The sequence below is a fragment of the Falco cherrug genome, chromosome 11 (genome assembly GCF_023634085.1).
Source record: "Falco cherrug isolate bFalChe1 chromosome 11, bFalChe1.pri, whole genome shotgun sequence".
Taxonomy (NCBI): Eukaryota; Metazoa; Chordata; class Aves; order Falconiformes; family Falconidae; genus Falco; species Falco cherrug.
In genome coordinates, this window is record NC_073707.1 from 16,284,169 (window position 1) to 16,302,813 (window position 18,645).

General features: G+C 38.7%; 1 protein-coding gene across 10 annotated transcripts in view; it reads right to left on the bottom strand.

Moving 5' to 3' along the window:
* The window catches only part of TRIP12 (thyroid hormone receptor interactor 12), a 79,575-nt gene that overhangs the window by 38,749 nt on the left and 22,181 nt on the right, over window positions 1-18,645 (bottom strand). For 5 of the 10 annotated variants that reach the window (XM_055724011.1, XM_055724015.1, XM_055724013.1 and 2 more), the window contains exons 2-4: window positions 14,227-14,373; window positions 5,411-5,536; window positions 3,663-4,462 (exon numbers count right to left, since the gene is read on the bottom strand). In XM_055724011.1, the coding sequence (XP_055579986.1) occupies window positions 3,663-4,462; window positions 5,411-5,536; window positions 14,227-14,324 (1,024 nt within the window). In that variant the 5' untranslated portion in view covers window positions 14,325-14,373. Of the gene's footprint in view, window positions 1-3,662; window positions 4,463-5,410; window positions 5,537-14,226; window positions 14,374-17,326; window positions 17,386-18,645 lie in introns of those variants that run through there. The other 5 variants (XM_055724016.1, XM_055724018.1, XM_055724017.1 and 2 more) reach the window with 3 other exon arrangements.

An 18,645-nucleotide genomic window follows, 5' to 3' on the forward strand; every position in this document is an offset into this window, starting at 1 on the left:
GTTCAAACTGCAAGTTTAGACTCCAGATTGGCTCCTGTGTTGGGCTGCTCTCCTCCTCATGCAATAAAGATGGGGTGAAAATAGTTGTGGCAAGGGAAAACTAGACAGCCTCCTGTTGCTCTAATACTCCACTATTCCCCTCCCTCAGTACCAACCCAGATGTTCCCAGCTCTATTATAGCCCCACAGAGCCCATCACTGCAATTAAACCTTCTCCAAGCCAGTCACCTTATTGCCTCAATCCTAAACCCACAATTCTTAAGGCTCTAACAACCATCACAGAGACAGTACTGTCACCCACAACCCCAAATAAACTGTTCCAGAGCTATTTTCAGATTCTTTTCTTCCTCACTTCTGCCAAATCCCTTGAAGCCAAGAGTCATACATCATTCAGGCTCTTGTGTTCACCTTCATGTGGCTTTCTAGTATACCCCAATAACCTCTCCAGCTCTGCCCACTGCCACCCCCAGGGTCTTAAACTATTAGGTAGAGACTTCTCAGTCAGGGACAGCTGTGCTAAGTTACCCTGCCTTCATCGCTGTCCTAGTCATCACTGCCAGCTTCTTCCTACTTAAGGGCCACAAGACACCACACACAAAGGACAGTAAAGATCTCCATAACAACAGAGACACAATTAAGCTTGGTTTTATACTGTTACATAATCAGTGAGATGACCCAATTTGCAACATTGTAAAAAAGCCCCTACAAAATATAGGGCTTGAAAGGGATGTCAAAATAGTCAAATCAAGAGAGCAAAACATGGAACTTGCTTTTTTTCCCCTGTCAAAAAATATTCAGCTACAAAAAGAGAGATGAAAAACTTTAGTCTAGCCTGTTTTTGCTCTTCCAACAAGTTCTACGGCTGTTACTCAGTGATATCACTGCTCAATTACAGATTGCTGTACAGCTGAAAACCTTGGAAGTCACCTCGGCTGCATTTAACACCTATTAATTATCCAGTGAGGACCAGACAAGAAACCTCAGGGTTTTGCCCTCCAATAGGTGAAAGTTTTCTGCAATGATGGCAACCACTTCTCTCCTCATTCTCTTCAGTAGACTAAGACAGCTCAGCTCTTCTGGCTTTTCTTTAAAGACCACAACTACTAATAATTCTTTTGTACTTCCTGAAATGCAATACCCCACAGTGAACAGCACTGCATTTATACAGACATGACTGACCATGTACTAGCAAGAATAATCTCCCCTCTCTTCCCACTTTTCTTCCTAGAACCACTCACACACATCATCTTTCCTGCAATTTTTGCAGCTCCTTGAAGAGCTATGCTTGCAGCTTTGTTTTTGGTTTATCTGCCTCTACTTCTATAAGCCCCATTTCAAACATCTGTTTGATATTATGCTCCTATGCAAGCCTACCAAGTTTTAGCTTTCACTTTCTACACAGGATTACTATGACTTCTAAGGACACGTTTCCAGGCAGAGAGCTATACACCTCTCAATAATTTAGATCACTTTGCCTTACTGCTTTAGAAAGCTCTAGGATGTTAGTATCCATGTGAAAAAATCATCTATTCCTGCTTCCTTATCCTCTAAGGGTACTAGCGTGCTACAGAAAATTAATTTGAACTTAACCATTCTTCCTTAAAAACCTACACTGGAGGTTTATTTTCTTACTGCTTTCTTGACACCTCTCAACATTATCCAAAATGTGTATTTTGTTAAAGTATTTGTCCCAACATTTGAGTTACTGAAGCTGTATGACAGACTTTTCCTCTAAGAGCTCTACACTAATAGTTACCGTTGATTCCAAGATCACTTCAATCTGTTGTCAAAGAGCTCTAATGCACTATTTTTCAAACAGTGAGACTATTTGAAAATAACACAGTTAAAGTAAGAACTCAACCTAGAATAGAAGTGTTAAAGTGGTATTCAGTATAGCAATGATATTCAATATAATAACCATTGGAATAAGTTTTGATGCAATCTACAGTAAAATGAAGAGGAATCAGATGTTTCAGACTTCTAGCATCACCTGTTACTACTTTTCTTTCCCCCTCAAACTGGGACACCATCTAGAGAAAGTAACTTCTGAGTCTAGAAGCATTCCTCACCATGCTTTGTGTCCCCTACTGGTGACATTTTATACATATACACACAAGCCTTATAGTCCATACCAACTTGGTTTTGTGACATACACTTGAATGTCTTAGTTCAACTTCAGTTTATCTTTTTGCAAGAGATCACTTTCAAGTCATGACAGAGCTAAAGCCAGTCAAGCTAGCTTTCTCAGGACATTCTTTGTGGAGACAGTTTAGGCTCATCTTCTCAATGCTGTTTTTCAAGTCATTCTCCACACACTCCCTTTACATTGTGCTATCCCACCCTTTCCCTTCTCAGTACTTGCTGAAATTTTGTCACTTGCCAGTAACTTGCTGCCTTCACTCTCTTGATGGAGTTAATTCTTTCTCCTCCCTGTTGATTGTCCTCATTGCTGAAAAGTTGCCTGTGACAGACTTAGCTAAGAACTTGTGGGTGGGTCAGTCCCATTCTTGCCCGATTCCTATGCACTTCCCTCTCATTCCACTCTGTGGATTCAGAGTTTTGACTCTGGAATTCATCACCCATGAAGTCTTGAACCATGGAGCAGGTAGAGAAAAGCTTGCTACAAAAATGTAACTCCTCTCCCCTTCCCCAATGCTACTCTTCCTCAATTAGGTTAGGGCATTCCAGAATCAGTACTCCAGACACACAAGTTATCCAAAACAAGCCTGTTAGGTCAATTAAATCTACACATAAATTGCTTATACAGGAAGACAACCAGTTGCTCTTGTTTATTTCACATATTTCCTGCATTAGTATGAGCTATAGACATGCCCCATTTGGGACAGGCTACTTGCGACCATACACAGAGAAAGGAACAACAGTAAGCAAGCTTAAGAATCCAACTTCTTAAATCAAGTTTTAAAGAATACATGTTATAAGCATGTTATATAGTACACAAAGGCAGCATAACACATTTAAAAAAAAAAAACCACTTTGTTCAAAGCAGAGCCACAAAGGTATCTGCACACTGATGCAGGTGCTCTGCTTGGAGACAGCCTGTATTTCTTAGTGACAATTTCCAAGAACAGAGCCTGCTATTCAAATTCAGTGGCAGAGAGGACATGTTTTGTAAGAACAAAAAGATAAAGTGACTAACATCTGAGGCACTAGGTACACTAGGTTTAAAAGATTACTGGTTTTGAAGTAGTATCAGAGAAGATATTCTCACAGTAAGGAAAAATGAGGTAAGCGGGCTTGAAACGAGAAATCACATTATCTACTTGTTTTCAATCATTTAACATCCCCACTTCAGGACAGATAGCTTAAGTAAAAGAGGAAAAACAGAAATCTGACAGGAAGAACAATCAAGAGTTTTATAGCATACATGTTCCCATCACAACACTCAACTATTTTGCATATTTTTTTAATATTGATTTACAAGACAGAAGCAAATTAAACTTATAGAACACTGACTGTATTGAAGTAATTTGCTTTAGCTGTAAATAATTTCAGTCACTCCTTTACTTAAAAGCTCAGCAGAACACACTAAAAGTAAATTTCTTTAGGAAGATCACAAGAAGATCACTAAAAACGATAGAAATTTTTGTTTAGAAGACTATTTTAAAACATACATGCTTATTCTTCCACAAAAATAGGACTTACTTGCTAGCTTAGCCTGTAGTCCTGAAGGTCCAGGTTTTGATGTCTCCGACTTGGAAGAGCCTGGTAGAGACAGTTTTGTTTTAGGGAGACTGACTTTTGGGCTGAATCGAGCAGCCCAATCAAACTTTGAAGAGCCACCTGTTTTACTCTGTTCTTTGTCCCTGCTGCTCCTTCTTGGGCTGGGGCTGGATGCAGAACGGGAACGTCTAGCCTTATTCTGGTCCTTTCCTTGTTTCACTCTGGCACCCTGAGGAACAGCAGAAGCAGCAGAGGCAACAGCAGAAGAGGAGGAAGATGTGGAAGCTGAAGAAGAAGAATCAGTGATGGTGCTACACCCAGCTTTGGCTGAGGTCACTGATTTTGAAGCCAGCTTGGAGAGTTTTGCTGACTTCTCCTCAGCGCCAGTTGATTCAACTGCTGAACCACTCTTTATACAAGACAGATTTTCTGTCCTTTTCCTTTTCAGACTTCGGGAGCTACCAGCAGCTCCACCCTTTCTGGTGTGAGCCTTGCTTGTTGATGGCAATTGTGTGGACTTCTGCTGTTCTTGGTCTAAATGTCTTCTTTTAGATTTAGTATGTGGCTTCTTAGTTTCCAAGGAACTTTCAGTGTGTTGAAGTGCTTTGGGTCTTTTAGCAGAGCTAGGAGAATCGGTCCTCCTGTAATCTGAACTAGCACTGCGTTTAACTCCTCGAGAATTGTCTTTCTTAGGCACTTGCCCCGTTTTTTCCTTTTCTGAAGTATTGACTGTCTCTGGATCTTCTTGTTGTGGTATTAAAACAGTAGATGAACTACAGCCTCTGTAGAAGTAAGCAAGAACAGTGTTAATGTTGAACTCTAGAAACCTCACAGTTGCAATAGTTTTGCAAAATAAATGTCAGCGTTCTCTAATAATAAAGGAAACATCAGGTAAGATTATTATTGTTGATTATTAAGTTTACATTGAAACAAGAAAAAAATGCCTGTATGAGAACAGTCATGGCAAATCTTCGCTAGCATGAAAATTAGAACAAATTGCACAGTGCTCTGCTTTTTTTAATGAGGAAGATATGAGGTAACTTGGGTAGATTTTACTATCTGATTTTTTTTAATAGGTACGTCGAACTGATAAAAAAAAGGAAAAAACTCCAAGCCTTGAAGCTATCATCTGAATGTTTGAGAATCTAAGTCCCACAAGAGCGTAAAGAGTGTTCAGTCATGCATAACTAGTCATAACTGGATTCTAGTTAAGGAAGACTCTTAATGAAAAGGTAGTTTCACCATCTTGAAATCGATGGCAATTAATCACACACAAAAATGGCAAAATCCCCTTCTACATGATAGAAAACTGTTCCAGTGCATGTATAGCAGAAGTACACAAAAGGCAGTCAAAGCGCGACCAAGATTACTACCCTGAACACAGGCATACTTTAGATTATTAAATGTTTCAATTCATACTGGACATTGCTCAGAACTCCTTGGGCAATCTTCCCCCCACATGAAGTAGGAAGAGGAGAAAGACTGTGCAAGTTTTCCAGTACTAGTTACGCAGAAATCATTTCCTCCCCATCACTGATGTAATGCTCTTAGTTGGTAAATTATAAAAAGAAACAAAAATAGAACGTGAAACACTGAAACCTATCCACTGAATGCAATACCTGGATTAGTTAAAAATCTATCAGTCATACATTTCATAAGCACTCTGTATAACTATACACAGTTGTGAAGCTCATAACACTGGTTAACATATGAATATGAAGTGCAATTACCTTTTAGAAAAGTGTCCCTTGGACTGTTCAGAAGTAGTATTAGACTGCACTTTGGGTGTCTTTGAAATGGATTTTCTACTCTCAGGAGGGCTATGTGCCTTATGTTTTGCCTGCCCAAAATGTGACCTGTCAGCAGAAAGTCAAAACAGAAAGCTATCAGGATTCCAAGACACATACAAACCCGCAGGTGGAACTATTATTTGCTTTTTGGACCATTTATAAATAGTAGTTTATAGCTTCAGATTTTTACATATCAACACCTAACATCAAAGCGACATTTCAAAAGAATCACCTGGTACAGTTACAAATCACTACCATTTTAACTGCGTTGTAAAGCGCATGATTATTTAGTAGTTTTAGATGTATACAACATTCTCACATCTGAGCTGTGCAGATAAAATTCAATTTTTTCTGTTGTGCAGTTACAGAATTATTCACTTAAACATTAAGGTAGCACAGTAAGGCACAAGATTAGAGCACCTGTCAAAGATGTCTTCTCATAAACAGATACATACTCATCAACCTCAAGATTTCATGTGTTAAGACTTTATCCAGCTACAAGTTTTTAAAAGTTTGTCTCTTGGCTCTTGAGTTTAACAAAATCAATTGCTCAGAATAGGAATGCAACCAGCTCGACTCAGTAGGAAAACTCAACCCCGCCAGTTATTTTCTGACTGCAGATCCACCAATTCAAAGGACTGGGAGCCGTTTGGTAACAGCTGAAGTAAGAGGAATGAAGAAATGCACGCTAGCAAGGAAGGCAGCCAGATGAGACAGAAAACCTGTGATGTCAGAAAAAGACACACAGAGAAAGAGTTTCACATCAAGAAGCCACAACAGATCTTCCAAGCAGCTTTCAGCTACATGCAAAAAAATTGTATTGTATGCAAAGAACTGTATTGTATTAACTCTGACTTTAGGGCAAAGATCATACTATACCATAGATAAAATTTAAGTCTTAAGTTATATCTTTATATATTCCACACCTATCTTCAAAACCAATCAGAATTATCATCTGCAAGACTCAGGGACAGCTCATCAGCAGTTAAAACAGCATAGTATAAATAACTGCCGAGGCAAGAGACATCTTATTTGTACTTCCCTGGATAAAACACAGTTTTGACTCAGCTGCCACCAGGAAAACTCTACTGCTCATATACTTCCTACACTGAAACCCCAAGCACCGCTAACTTTAATGAGGCTTCAAACTAGCCTAGTATCAGTGCTGGAAGAAGCAACGTTTCAGAGTTAAACAACTGCTGAGTACATGCTTATACTATTAACCTAGGCTATCTAGTTCTTTGAGTTGAGCTATGCAAACATCTTTGAATCATATAGGGGAAGGGGAGAAATGTAACTTCAGATTTCAGTGTCCTGATCCAACCCATGACCCAAAACACCAAAATGTTTAGGCCAAAAGAGTAAGTGGAAGAGGAAGAAGAGTTCCACAAGCTTTCAAACAGCTTCTTCCAATCAAATGCCAGAAATCCAGTACCAAAGGCAGACCTAAGCCTGCTATTGACCAGGGAGTTTCACCATCCTCTTAATGATTTCAACATGAACTTTAACATAACCCTTAGTACCAAAAAAAAAAAAAAAAAAAACCACCACCAAAAAAACCCACACCTAACCACCTAAGTGACAACCACATGATTATCTGCCTACAGAGGCTAAGTGGTAAAACTTCTGTAACATGACTGTTTTTCTTGAAAACTTTCCTTCCTCTGTTTATTCCCCGCCCCCCCCCCCCCCCCAAGTATTCTCATTTAATCAGTTTTTCAAACTGATGAATGGACCTAGACAGCACAGATGCAAAACTTCCTGTGACTCACCTAAGAGCATAATAGTCTGAAAATATCAGATTAACAGCATCTTCTCCATACTCCAGTAATCTGTTTTTATTTCTCATACTAGAAGAAATCATTTTTGCTATCAAAAGCAAGTGAAATAAAATAGTTAGATCTTTAGCTCACAATAGCAGATCCATCAAGGTAAACTTGGGAATAGTTTCACCTAATCTTGAGTGTTTAGATTTTCCTTCTCCCAACAAAAGATTAAGGCGTGTAATTTAATTTTCCCCTTGAAATGTTTTTATTATGGGAGGAACAGGAGTTATTACATAATTTACACTTGGCATGAATCTCATTTTTTATGTAAGCTAACTGATCAGGGTTCATTTATTCTAAATATATTTTAAAAGGCTATTTTACCTTAAAATTTTTGGTTTGCTTCAATCAGAACTGGATTTAACCTAGTGCTTTAAGTATTCACAGAACACAAACCATTGGAGATCTTTTCAACTAAAATATAACTAAAGCAATATATCAAAACATCAAGTACTTAAATCTTCCACTGAAGAGTTTCCACCTGTTCCAGGCGTCTCCACTTTCACCTTTAAACCCTTCAGGTTCTTAGAAATTTTACAAACATGATTTCATACCAACAGCCGATTTATATGGACCAATAGAGCTACAATCATAGCCTGGGGATCGTGAATACTGTATCGTGCAGACTATTTGCACTTGCTTTATTTTCTTTATCCATCTAACTATCAGTAGAAATAACACTCATAGCCAGAGCAGAAAGGTTACACTAGAAACATGAGGAGTTCAAATGACAAAGATTTTTTTTATTGTTCTAAAGACCTACACTGTGCTCTCACTTTTCATTGAGTTTAATCATTCACCTTGTATGCGTTGCAAAGAAGAGGTACACAATAGCAACTGTACATGTAGTAGCATGTCAGTTAAAAACATGACATTAAATCCCTTTCTCTAAGGTCTGTATGATAGCAAGCAGATTGACAATTTGGAGAGACTGCAGGATTGAGTTAAGACAACTTTAGCCATACACCAACTAACAAGTATCATTGTCCCAATTTATGTTAAGGTTGTCACAGCTTGTTTAAGGTCTCGTTAAAAGTTAACTTACATACAAAGGTAGTTAGAATAGTCTGAGCTAGAAACAAAAGCGCAATGCTTGCAGAAGTGCGTGCTATGAAAGGTACATAGGCAGCTGGAAGATTAACTTTTGTTAAAGGTTGTAAGGTACCAGTACTTTTGACCATAATTCAAGGCCTTTAATTCATAACTTACCCAGTTACATGCTCTTTATTCTTTTCCATTAATGTATCCTTCATTCAGAAGCCTCATTTAAACAAATATTCCAGCAACAAGTATTTTGAGAGGCTAAGCTCCTCATTAATGATGAAAAATAAGTTAATTTTTTATGAGCTTCTGTTCATCCATTTCCATTCACAAGGGCAAATCAAGGAAGACTGAGCCTTGCTGCACCTGCAAGTGTTTTGGCGTTTTTGTTTGGGTTTTGGGGTTTGTTTTTTTTTTTTTTTTGCTTGTTTCTGGTCCATCCGCACCCCCAACTTAAAGACAGTTTCATGACTTGCTCCAAAGCTTCACTCAACTGGACAAAACTGTCTGCTGATATGCATTTCAATTCACAAGCAGACACTCAATTCAGAGTAACACAGAGAAGTTGACAAGTGACCCACCATTTAGTTTGCAGTGTTTATATAAAAACAATCTCATGGAAACTGCCAGCCCTTAGCCTTCCTTAGCAAAACCGTAATAAAAAAACAACTTGAACCTGTCCTCAAAGAGTTACTCTGTACATATTAAAAAAAAATACCTTTTGAAGTTAGTTAATAGACAAAATTTCACCTACAGTCATGTCCATCAGCAGCTAAAAGTGAGGTGTTAAATGCTTCCAAAGATGAAGTCTACAAAACTAAACAAACACCCTTTTACTTCTGTCAAAAGTGAGATAAATAAAAGCAAAAGCACAGATTAAATAAACCATGTAAGGAAAACCTACTGTCTCTCCTCAGAAATACTCCATCTTCTTCTCCACAGATTCAAACATTAAGTGTAGTTTTTACACAAGTCTCAGGTAAGATATTAACAGTTACTATATCAAGACTGGTCCAAAACCAAACGTTTTTGGCCTACTTCTTGTTCAGGAGTAAGGTAACTGACAAAAGCATTCTTCTTGCTTTAGTATTTGAAAAAGGTCAGTCCAAAGTGTTTTGCAGATTCTGTTTATACCAATGCCCTCTATATAGGCAGCTAACAAGGATCTATTATTTCTCATTTAGCCTTCCACCTCAAATGCAAAAGAACACATACATATTATATTCTGAAAACTTCACAATTTTTATGAAGTATCATACTTTCACATAGAACTGCAACACCACAGCATTTATGTCAAATTGATATCCTGCTTAAATACTGCTGTTTCTAAAGATTTCAGAAGAGTGACAATCAGCAGATTGAAGTGGTCCCATGTACTAGAATACTTACTTGTTTTAACTCTTTTTTTTAATGGCATGCGATAATAGAGGTGCTTATTTTTCAATTACTCCATACCAACATTCTGAAACTGCCCATAACTGAAAGGAACAGTCAACTGCACCACTTTCAGAAAAGATCTTGTTGTGTGTCTCTCAATATCACTTCCAAATTGCTCCCATTCAAAGTAAATACTATGGCATCACTGGGAACTTAAGCCACAAGGGCACAATTCTTCAATACACAATGGTTACAATATAGATACAGTCAAGAAAGTGACAGTAAATACCTTCTACCCCCCACCCCTCCTGCCCCCCAACTCAGATTAATGCATCTGCTTCCCACTCATCTTTGGTTTACTGCTACAAAAGGAAGCTTTAGTACCATAATTGCTTCCTACAAACCTACAAAGAGTCACCCTTTAGTGGAAAGTGCTGCAAGAGATAGTTCAGAGAAGGGTTCATGCTGTACACTTAGGAAGGTGCCATCCTATCAGTAACTCTAAATTAGGAGGATAACACTGAATACTTTTCAATTTGGTAGTAAAACCAGTAAGAATGATAATATCCACAAGAGCAGAGTCATCCAAAGCACAGAGTTCTTTCAACATCACTACTGATGATAGAAAATGGACATATTAGTCCAACTTCACCAAGGCCAGTTTGGTTATGTGCATACATGGAGAGCAAAAACAGTTCACCAGTTTACAAATCTGTTTTCAAACACACACCTCACTTCTTTTAAAGAAAGCCACATATCATAGATGCTAAGTTTACTTCCAATTTGTGCTACAACAATCTTTCTACACTGCCTGTGAGCCTAGCATCAGTTTGCTTTTTAAAAAAAGGCAACTGTAAAAATCAAACACTCAAATGTCCTATGAGGTTACTGTGTTGAGTGTAAAATTGCTAGTAAAACTCCAGCAGAAAACACTCTCTCATTTCAACTCATTTCCCCCACTCATTTCAACTACAAGTACAGATGTTATTAGATTGGTATCAAATAAGCCCAGTCTAGAGGAAAACAGGTTTGCATTGCTTCCAGGTTAATTTCCAAAGTCTTCATGCAAGTGACTGGTAGCCACTGAGCAAGCTAACTTGATAAGTTAACAAAAGGCCTTTAAGCTGCAAAGAGGTCAAAGACTATAGAAGGACATGCATTAGCATTTCAGCTTAGAAGTGATGTCACTCTCCAGCCTCTCTCCTTTTTAACGCCTTCCTCAGCTGAAGTCTATTGCAGTGTTCACTCCAGTCAGAGGGTAAGAGACAAAGTTAAGGCTGTTACCATTTGGCTATACAACCACTCACATTAGATTTGTGGACTTCACATTAAAGCCTAAAATCATGGTACGAGTGACAATCTGCACAAACTGCAAACTTTTGTTGCTTAACTTGTATTTTGAAAATGCATGCACCTTAGCCACAAGACAGCTTTAAGAAAAAAGCTGTTGCATTTCCACCATTTAGAAAGCTATTTATATAAAGCAGAAATATAACCAAGTACACAAGTTCAGACAGCATCAAAACTTGTCCTTGCTCGAAGGGTTATGATTGCGTATCTATGACCAAAGTGAAGTAACCTTCCCCAACACTTTAGTAGGTGTGGCCCTTAAGTTTGCTTATAAACTTTGTGGCTTATTTTAGGCATGAGGCAACAACCCTTTACAGACTCACATTACTGCTTAACTCCCTCTACAATACTAGTTTTTTGGAGCAAGGGGGGCAGAGGGGAAATTTTCCTCTGTGTGTATGTGTATTTTTGGGGGTTGTTTTTTAATTAAAAAGTGGATTTAGAAGCAGGTGAATAACATCTCATTGTCTGCACAATGACATCAACAAGTAGTACAAATCAACAAAAGAAAATCTGTAAAGCAAGCTAGTTGCCATTACCATCTCTATACACTTCTATGATTTCTACCCCAAAGCAGGCCAGATTAAAACCACAAGTGACCAGGATGCATGAACTGCTCTCCTAGAGCACAACTTCCAGTTTAGTTTCATCCAAAACAATTCCAATTTAATCACTCCAAGATTATTCCATGATGTTAGCCAAAGCACAGCAGGTGAGGATAACAGGCTTGCTTCAAAAGAACATTCCAAACAAACTAAAATACTAACATAGATGCATCTTAAGTTCACAGTTATTTGCACAACATGAGCATATCATTGAAACGGGTCTTTCTACAGTTAGTTCATTCTACTTAAATGATTTCACAGCTGAAATGGAAGCGTTTCACTTTACAGATGACAAATGCAAGAAAAAATGACTGAAAATGTTCGTGTCTCAGGTGCCCCCAAGAAAACTTATGTAGGAAGAGGTGTGTTGGGGTAGGGGAAGAAGTTGTTCACTGGTTTGGGGTTGGTTGGCTGTTTTTAGATACAGCAGCTAAAGCAGCATGTATCACCAGAGTACAGCAAGGCATAATGAAGAGGGTATATCAAGCTGTGATCTCTAGATATGTCTATGTGCTGTTCAGCAGCAGAATTATAACACAATATCCCCCTGCATACTAGACGCATAGAAGGATGTGACCTGATGCTTATGTCTAAAGACAGGCAACCAGAGAGTAAGTGACTGTTACCTGAGTGCCTGTCTACCTCCATTTAATTTAGAAAAAATTTCAAGGACTCTATAGATGTCTTATATCATTCCTTGTACAATAGCCATTTCTGCTCAGCAGCTTACTGAAGAGGAGATACAGAAGACAGCAGAAGAAACTGAAATCATTATAAATTTTATATTAACCACCATGCTTTATCCAGGTCTTTTTATACACTTTGCCAACCAAACATGCTTCTTCAAAGATGGAAAGGTAGGGGAGACCACATTTTCAAGGAAGACTTTAAGCTTCCATCCTCGTTACTAAGCAAAGAGCTTTGGCTCCAATAAAGGTCTAACATAGCTCAAGAGTGCAGTACAGTCTTGCTCCTGGAAGTCTGATGGACACAGATTTGGTGAGGAGTGGAAGAGGTGCAGACATCTTAAGACAAGTTGCATCTTAAATCACTGTGTGATAGCATAAGTAGCAGATCACAATACACCAAAACACCAGATGAGTAACTTTCTCACAAGAGAACAGTGCTACCCCTAAAATTCTTCAATTTGTCTGACTTGCTGTAGAGGTTCTGTCTTGCATTCTGCTATAAAATCTGAATAAACAGTAGATATCTGAAGAAGAACCCCCCACACCATGCCCAAATAACTTGCTTCTAATTATTTATTCTAGGCAGAGGGTTATTCACCCCAGGCCAAATTCAGTGTAAAGAAAAGAGTTGGTAGGGCAATATCTAACCTCAACATCCATTCAGATATAGAGGTAACATGGAACAGACAGAATGGAATGAAAGGTTCACTGTGCCTCAGTTAAACAGGTATTCTCCAAAGCAATTCTAGCTTGCAAAATAATCAGCTACATAACACAGCAACTTTCCTCTCTCTATGCTACAGCAGAAGCCCAGGACAGAAACCTTGTGTTTATCATCTGGTTTTCCATTTGTACAGTAGACCAGTTCAGAAAAAAGTGAAGCTGTGTTTTGCAGACTGAATTATTCCCCACAAGGTTCCTTAGAAGAACAGCTGTTCTCCTTCATCTATTCAACAGTGATCTTGTTCTCAGTCAGACTTTGTACTAGTAAGAAATACACCTTGTCTTCATTATATGTTATGGCCTGATTTCTTCACAGTAACAAACTTTTTTGTTTTAAAATATTGCAGGTCAGTGGCACAATACTCTTATACCAAAAAACCCAAGGCCAAGATACATACATTAAAATGACTGCACCAGAAACACCTGAAGAAGTAGAATACAGACAGATGCTGCCTACTATAATACTATAACCTTTCTTCACTAGACTAATATTTTAACAAAATTCAAGGGAGACTTATCCATACAGGCTACACTCAGATGAAGACTCTTAATTCCTTAAAGGACATTGCATTAATTATACAGTCAGCATCCAGATATAAGTTTCAAGGATCTTCTTTGTTCTGCATTGTAGAGCCAACCACTTACAGAACAAATACAACCTGGCCCACTTGTTCACTCAAAGTACAAGTATATTAAAGGATGGCAAGCCTTTTTTTCTTAAATTATTCAAATGTGCACAGGATTAATATGCAGCACCAGGCAACACAGAGGTGCCAGTTACTCAGACTTCTGTGACAGGGCACAGATACTCCCAAATTTCACATACCAGAGTGTCCCTGTCCCATTCCCCCACATAGTTTTGTTACCCAGAAAGGAAGAGGGGGAATGAATTCGAAACTACCTGTTACTTGTGAAATACAGCTCAGTTATGCTTTTTCCCCATAAAGCTACTACTGCTATGCTGAACATGCATGATAGCCAGTTATCCATGTTTTCATCCCATGCAATAACAGTACAGATAGCATTTCAGGGGCAAAAACATTTCACTAAGTTTCAGTGCTTGGACTGCAGGGTGGAAGACTTCAATTAAATCACATCCATTTTGCTTTTATATATTAGAACACAGTCATAAATAACAGTCATACCTTCCTCCTACTGCGTCGTCTTGTGGCTGGGCCCCAGCAGTGTTCCTCTGTGAACGTCGCAGTGACCCCCCTGGATTGTTATTAGGCCGGTTGGACATTGGCACCTCTCTCCTGAAGGGACATACCCTTTCTAGACACTATCATTCACTGAAAGAAAAGAGAGATACAGTTGTAGGACACGTGACATGAAGACTCACAGCCATGCCTGAAGAGGCATGTGCAAAACACAAAAAACTTAAGACAAAAACCTTTAGGCAATTTTTAGTTATGACATACAGGCCAAGATTCTTCTCAAGAGCATTTAGATCCTTGATACAGAGCAACCACTTTTCTGTATATATAGCATACAGATGACCTATTGAACTAGATGACCTTTAAAAGGTCTGTTCCAACCCAAATTATTCTATGATGACATGCTTCTTTTCTGGCACGTGTCTATTTTAAGGAGACAAAGACAAATGCGGTTTAGGAGAACCTGTATTTGTCAACATTAAGACAAAGCACACTGACTAGGAAAACTCAATGCTTGACAGAGCAATAGTATTCCAGTATTTTAACTCATTGTGGGAGATGACAATGACAGTTTCAGGAATAATCAGCAGTATCCACAAGATTACAGACGTAAACTACCGTGCTTGTAAAACAGCTGCTTTGTCTAGTCAGATTTATGCAACTGTCATTTGTGTAAAGAAAGACACACAGTAATTCCGGAAAAGAGATCTAGCTATAATGAGCAAGACCTTCTTACTCATGAGAGCTTAATTAGCAGGAAAAGGTATCTGAGACAGAAGAATTAATGAGTGTACAGAATTATTTTAAAAAATAATCAATTATGACTTTGTATTACTACTTTTGGAATTGCTTTGTGACTGCTACAGGTCTATATGTATTATTTTGGTAGTTATTTATGGAAGACTACCATAACACCCAGCTGCAGTCCCCAGAAACAGAGATATTTCAAGAACAAGCCTCACTTCACTGAGAAGCTAAGGTAACTTTCATATCCTGTGCTAAATTGGTATTTCTATATAGACAGCATAGCAACAGGACCACAACTAGCAAATCCAGTTTTACTGTTTCTGATTGTGTGGAATCTGGTAAAAAAGGTATTTGCAGGTGAAAAGAGTCATAAGAAGGAAAAAAAAAAACCAGGTTTAAGAACACAATAGTCTATATGCTGACTCAGTACCTATTATATCTATAGCACAGTAAGCAAGAAGTCTGCCAGGGAAAAGTTTAAAACGTTTCAGCTACAGATAACTGGAGGCATTTGAATTTGAACTGAGCCTTAGTTAAATAACTCTCAAGATCTGGCATTGTCAGTAAAGCCAGACAACACTTGACTATGATAGACTATTCCTCTGAAAGAGCCTATAGAAGTGAACAGAAGTGAATAGGAAAAAAATAATCCTAAATTATTCCATTTTACTGTCAGGCCATAAGAAACCAGGCACATAAATCTGTATTACGCAAACGTTACTTCACATACCTAGTACAATACCAAAAGGAACACATATAAATGATCAAGACACCTGCACAGCGCAAGAAATAAGTGATCAGGACTTTGCTAGCTCAGACTCAATCTCGTTATACTGTAATGATACAACCTAGTACTAAAAGCTCCTGGTTAGCATGCCAGAAATATTTAAGATAAGCTGTGGATGCCCCATCCCTGGAAGTGTTCAAGGCCAGGTTGGATAGGGCTTTGAGCAACCTGGTCTAGTGGAAGGTGTCCCTGCCCATGGAAGGCTGATTGGCGCTAGATGATCTTTAAGGTCCTTTCCAACCACTGCAGGATAAGCTTCAGGAATCAAACAAGAATACAAGTCAGGCAGAAGAATTGCTCCTCAAGCTAATTCCCCATATCACAAGAGCCAAAAAGCATCTTTCTAAAGTTCTTTGTGTTCTTTCCACTAAGAGGTTCAACACAGCTGCAGACAGAAAAAGCGGAAAGTCAGATAAATTAGCAAACCATTAAGAATTTGAAAGAATGTAAGAGTATAAAATACACCATCCCACAAACTACAGTTCTTTAATGAACCTCATAGCTAGAAGCCTTGATGACTGGGAAGTTGAGATACCTGTAAACCCTACTTCTCAGAAACTGAGAAACTCCTTCTCTTACCTTAACTCCTTAATCATAGCAAATATTCCCACTAACAGGAAGGTTTAAAGCTTTTAAATAATACAGAACACCTCCAGTCTACAATTTCATATACTAATACTTTATAACAATCTACATACTTTACAGTGGAACAAAAAAAGCCTGCTATAGCTGGAAATTATGCCAGCTTGCTGTACAGCCAGATTAATCAGGTTTAGGAGAGCATAAGTGCTAGCATTCTCTTCAGAGTACACCGCAGATACGAGACAACAAGCCTAGCATTAACCAGGCTGAAAGCTGGCCAGGGCTCCAGCGCTACCTAGAGGGTCTTGCTGAAGTTAATCACAGGCACTGTCAAATGCCATCATGCATTCTCTCTTCATCTCTTTGTATTCAAACACAAAATGAAAAAAACACCTCTTCATAAACATCAGCAAGGAGGCACCTTTTGTGCCTTTTCTTAAAGGAGGGAGCAGTGTTACCTCCTGTACAAAGGTCTGCTGAGGCTGAAATTGGGTATCAACATCAAACTGTCATTCATACCACGAAATGATTGCCATAGATCTATTACATCGCCTTGCACTGGCTGCAAGAAGAACACACACTCACCCCAGAGTTCTGCTAGGTCAGCTGAAGAAAACTTCATGCAGGCAGTCCTGGTGCTGTCTAGGGAAACTTTAATGTTCATCTGTCTGGGTCAGCCAGCCACTTTAAGTAGGCTATGCTTAGAAGCTATGCAGATAGTGTGTTGTCATACACATGACATTTTCAGCTGCATAGAAGTATGAAATGGCAGCTGTTTTATTCTGCAAGGCATCTGCCAAGTCAAGATGATGTCCAGAGCTAACATAACTGCATTTCTTATTGTGTAGTGTGTTACCATATGATTTCCAGTTTGCCTTTAAATATAATGCTGCTTCATGATTCAGCTACAACCTTTAACGTCAAAACATTAAGTCTCACTGCAAGCATATGAAGCCACAGAATACCACATACCCAGTTAGTCCAGTAGGGAAGGGAACTTTTCAGTGGGTCACAATGGTGTCTTCCACATGCTAGAACAAGAAGAGACTCCCGAGGTTCCCAGGTCTGAACTGTTCTCATTCAGACTTGTCACTCCATCTGTAAGACTCACTCCCAGCACCTAGCTTATTCATCTCCCTCTTTACATACCTACCTTCAAAGGAGATATGCAACCTGATAGATCGACTGAATACCCCAGTGCAGTCCTGTTACAATTGAGGAAGTTGTCTTAAAATATATCAAGCATTCTCCACACACACAATAAGAAAAAGCTACAACTATACATCAGACCTCCACGCTGCAGTTGACAGGATTTGCAATTTGTGAACTTCTAGCATAAAATTTTCTGTAAACAAGCCATTTTAATTAGTGTTTCACAATTCCATATTCCTACCTGTAAGCACTGGCCTGCAGATGCTTCCCTCATAAGCAGACTCTTTAGATTGAGGATGAATTCTAAAAATCGGTATTTCAAATAAACCCACAAGGTATCTTCTGAGAAGATCTAGCAGCACTGGCATCTAATGGTTATTATCTAGCATAGTATTCTTGAGTTGTAGTAAATGCCGTTTGATTACCATTAACAGCCATCTTTGTTACAGTATAGGAAGGCAACTAGAATTTCAGTAGACCTAACATACCTATTAGAAAACTACAGCTAACGTATAGCCAGCATATTACTTGGAGAGGTTCCACAGGAACACAAGATAAAAAAGCCACCTGTTAACACGCAGTGAAGCCTTTACCTTTCTTCTCATAGAGAAGCCAACAGGAAGCAACTGACACTTCTCCACGTCTTTGAAGCAGAGGACACGGACAGCTATAGAACAAGCCTGTGCTGTCTTTTAACTTAACACCCAAAACCACTCCCTGAAGGATATTGGGAACGGTGACGTAGCCTATTGCGATGTAGGCCACAGAGAGGAAAGAGAATGAGTAAAATGAAGCACTTAAACAGGCTCTAGGGCCACTAACAGCATAACAAGGCAAACTGGTAACAACCCCTGTAAAAATGGAATTTAACCCCTTTCCTTCCACAAGAAATAGGCTTTGTCTACTTAGATGAGCTCTAGAACTTGTTTAAGGTGTTTGTTTTGGTTCCTGGGGTTTTTGTTCGGGGTTTTTTTGGTGTTTTAGGTTTTATGCAATAGTATTGCTAGTGCAAGATTTTTTCAGGCTCTTTAAGTCCTAACTCCTAAATATTTAAGGATATGACTAGCACTTCTGTCTATAATACTCCATTAAAATACCTGTTATCTGCTGGTCAGCATACTTTCTTCTTTTGTACCTTG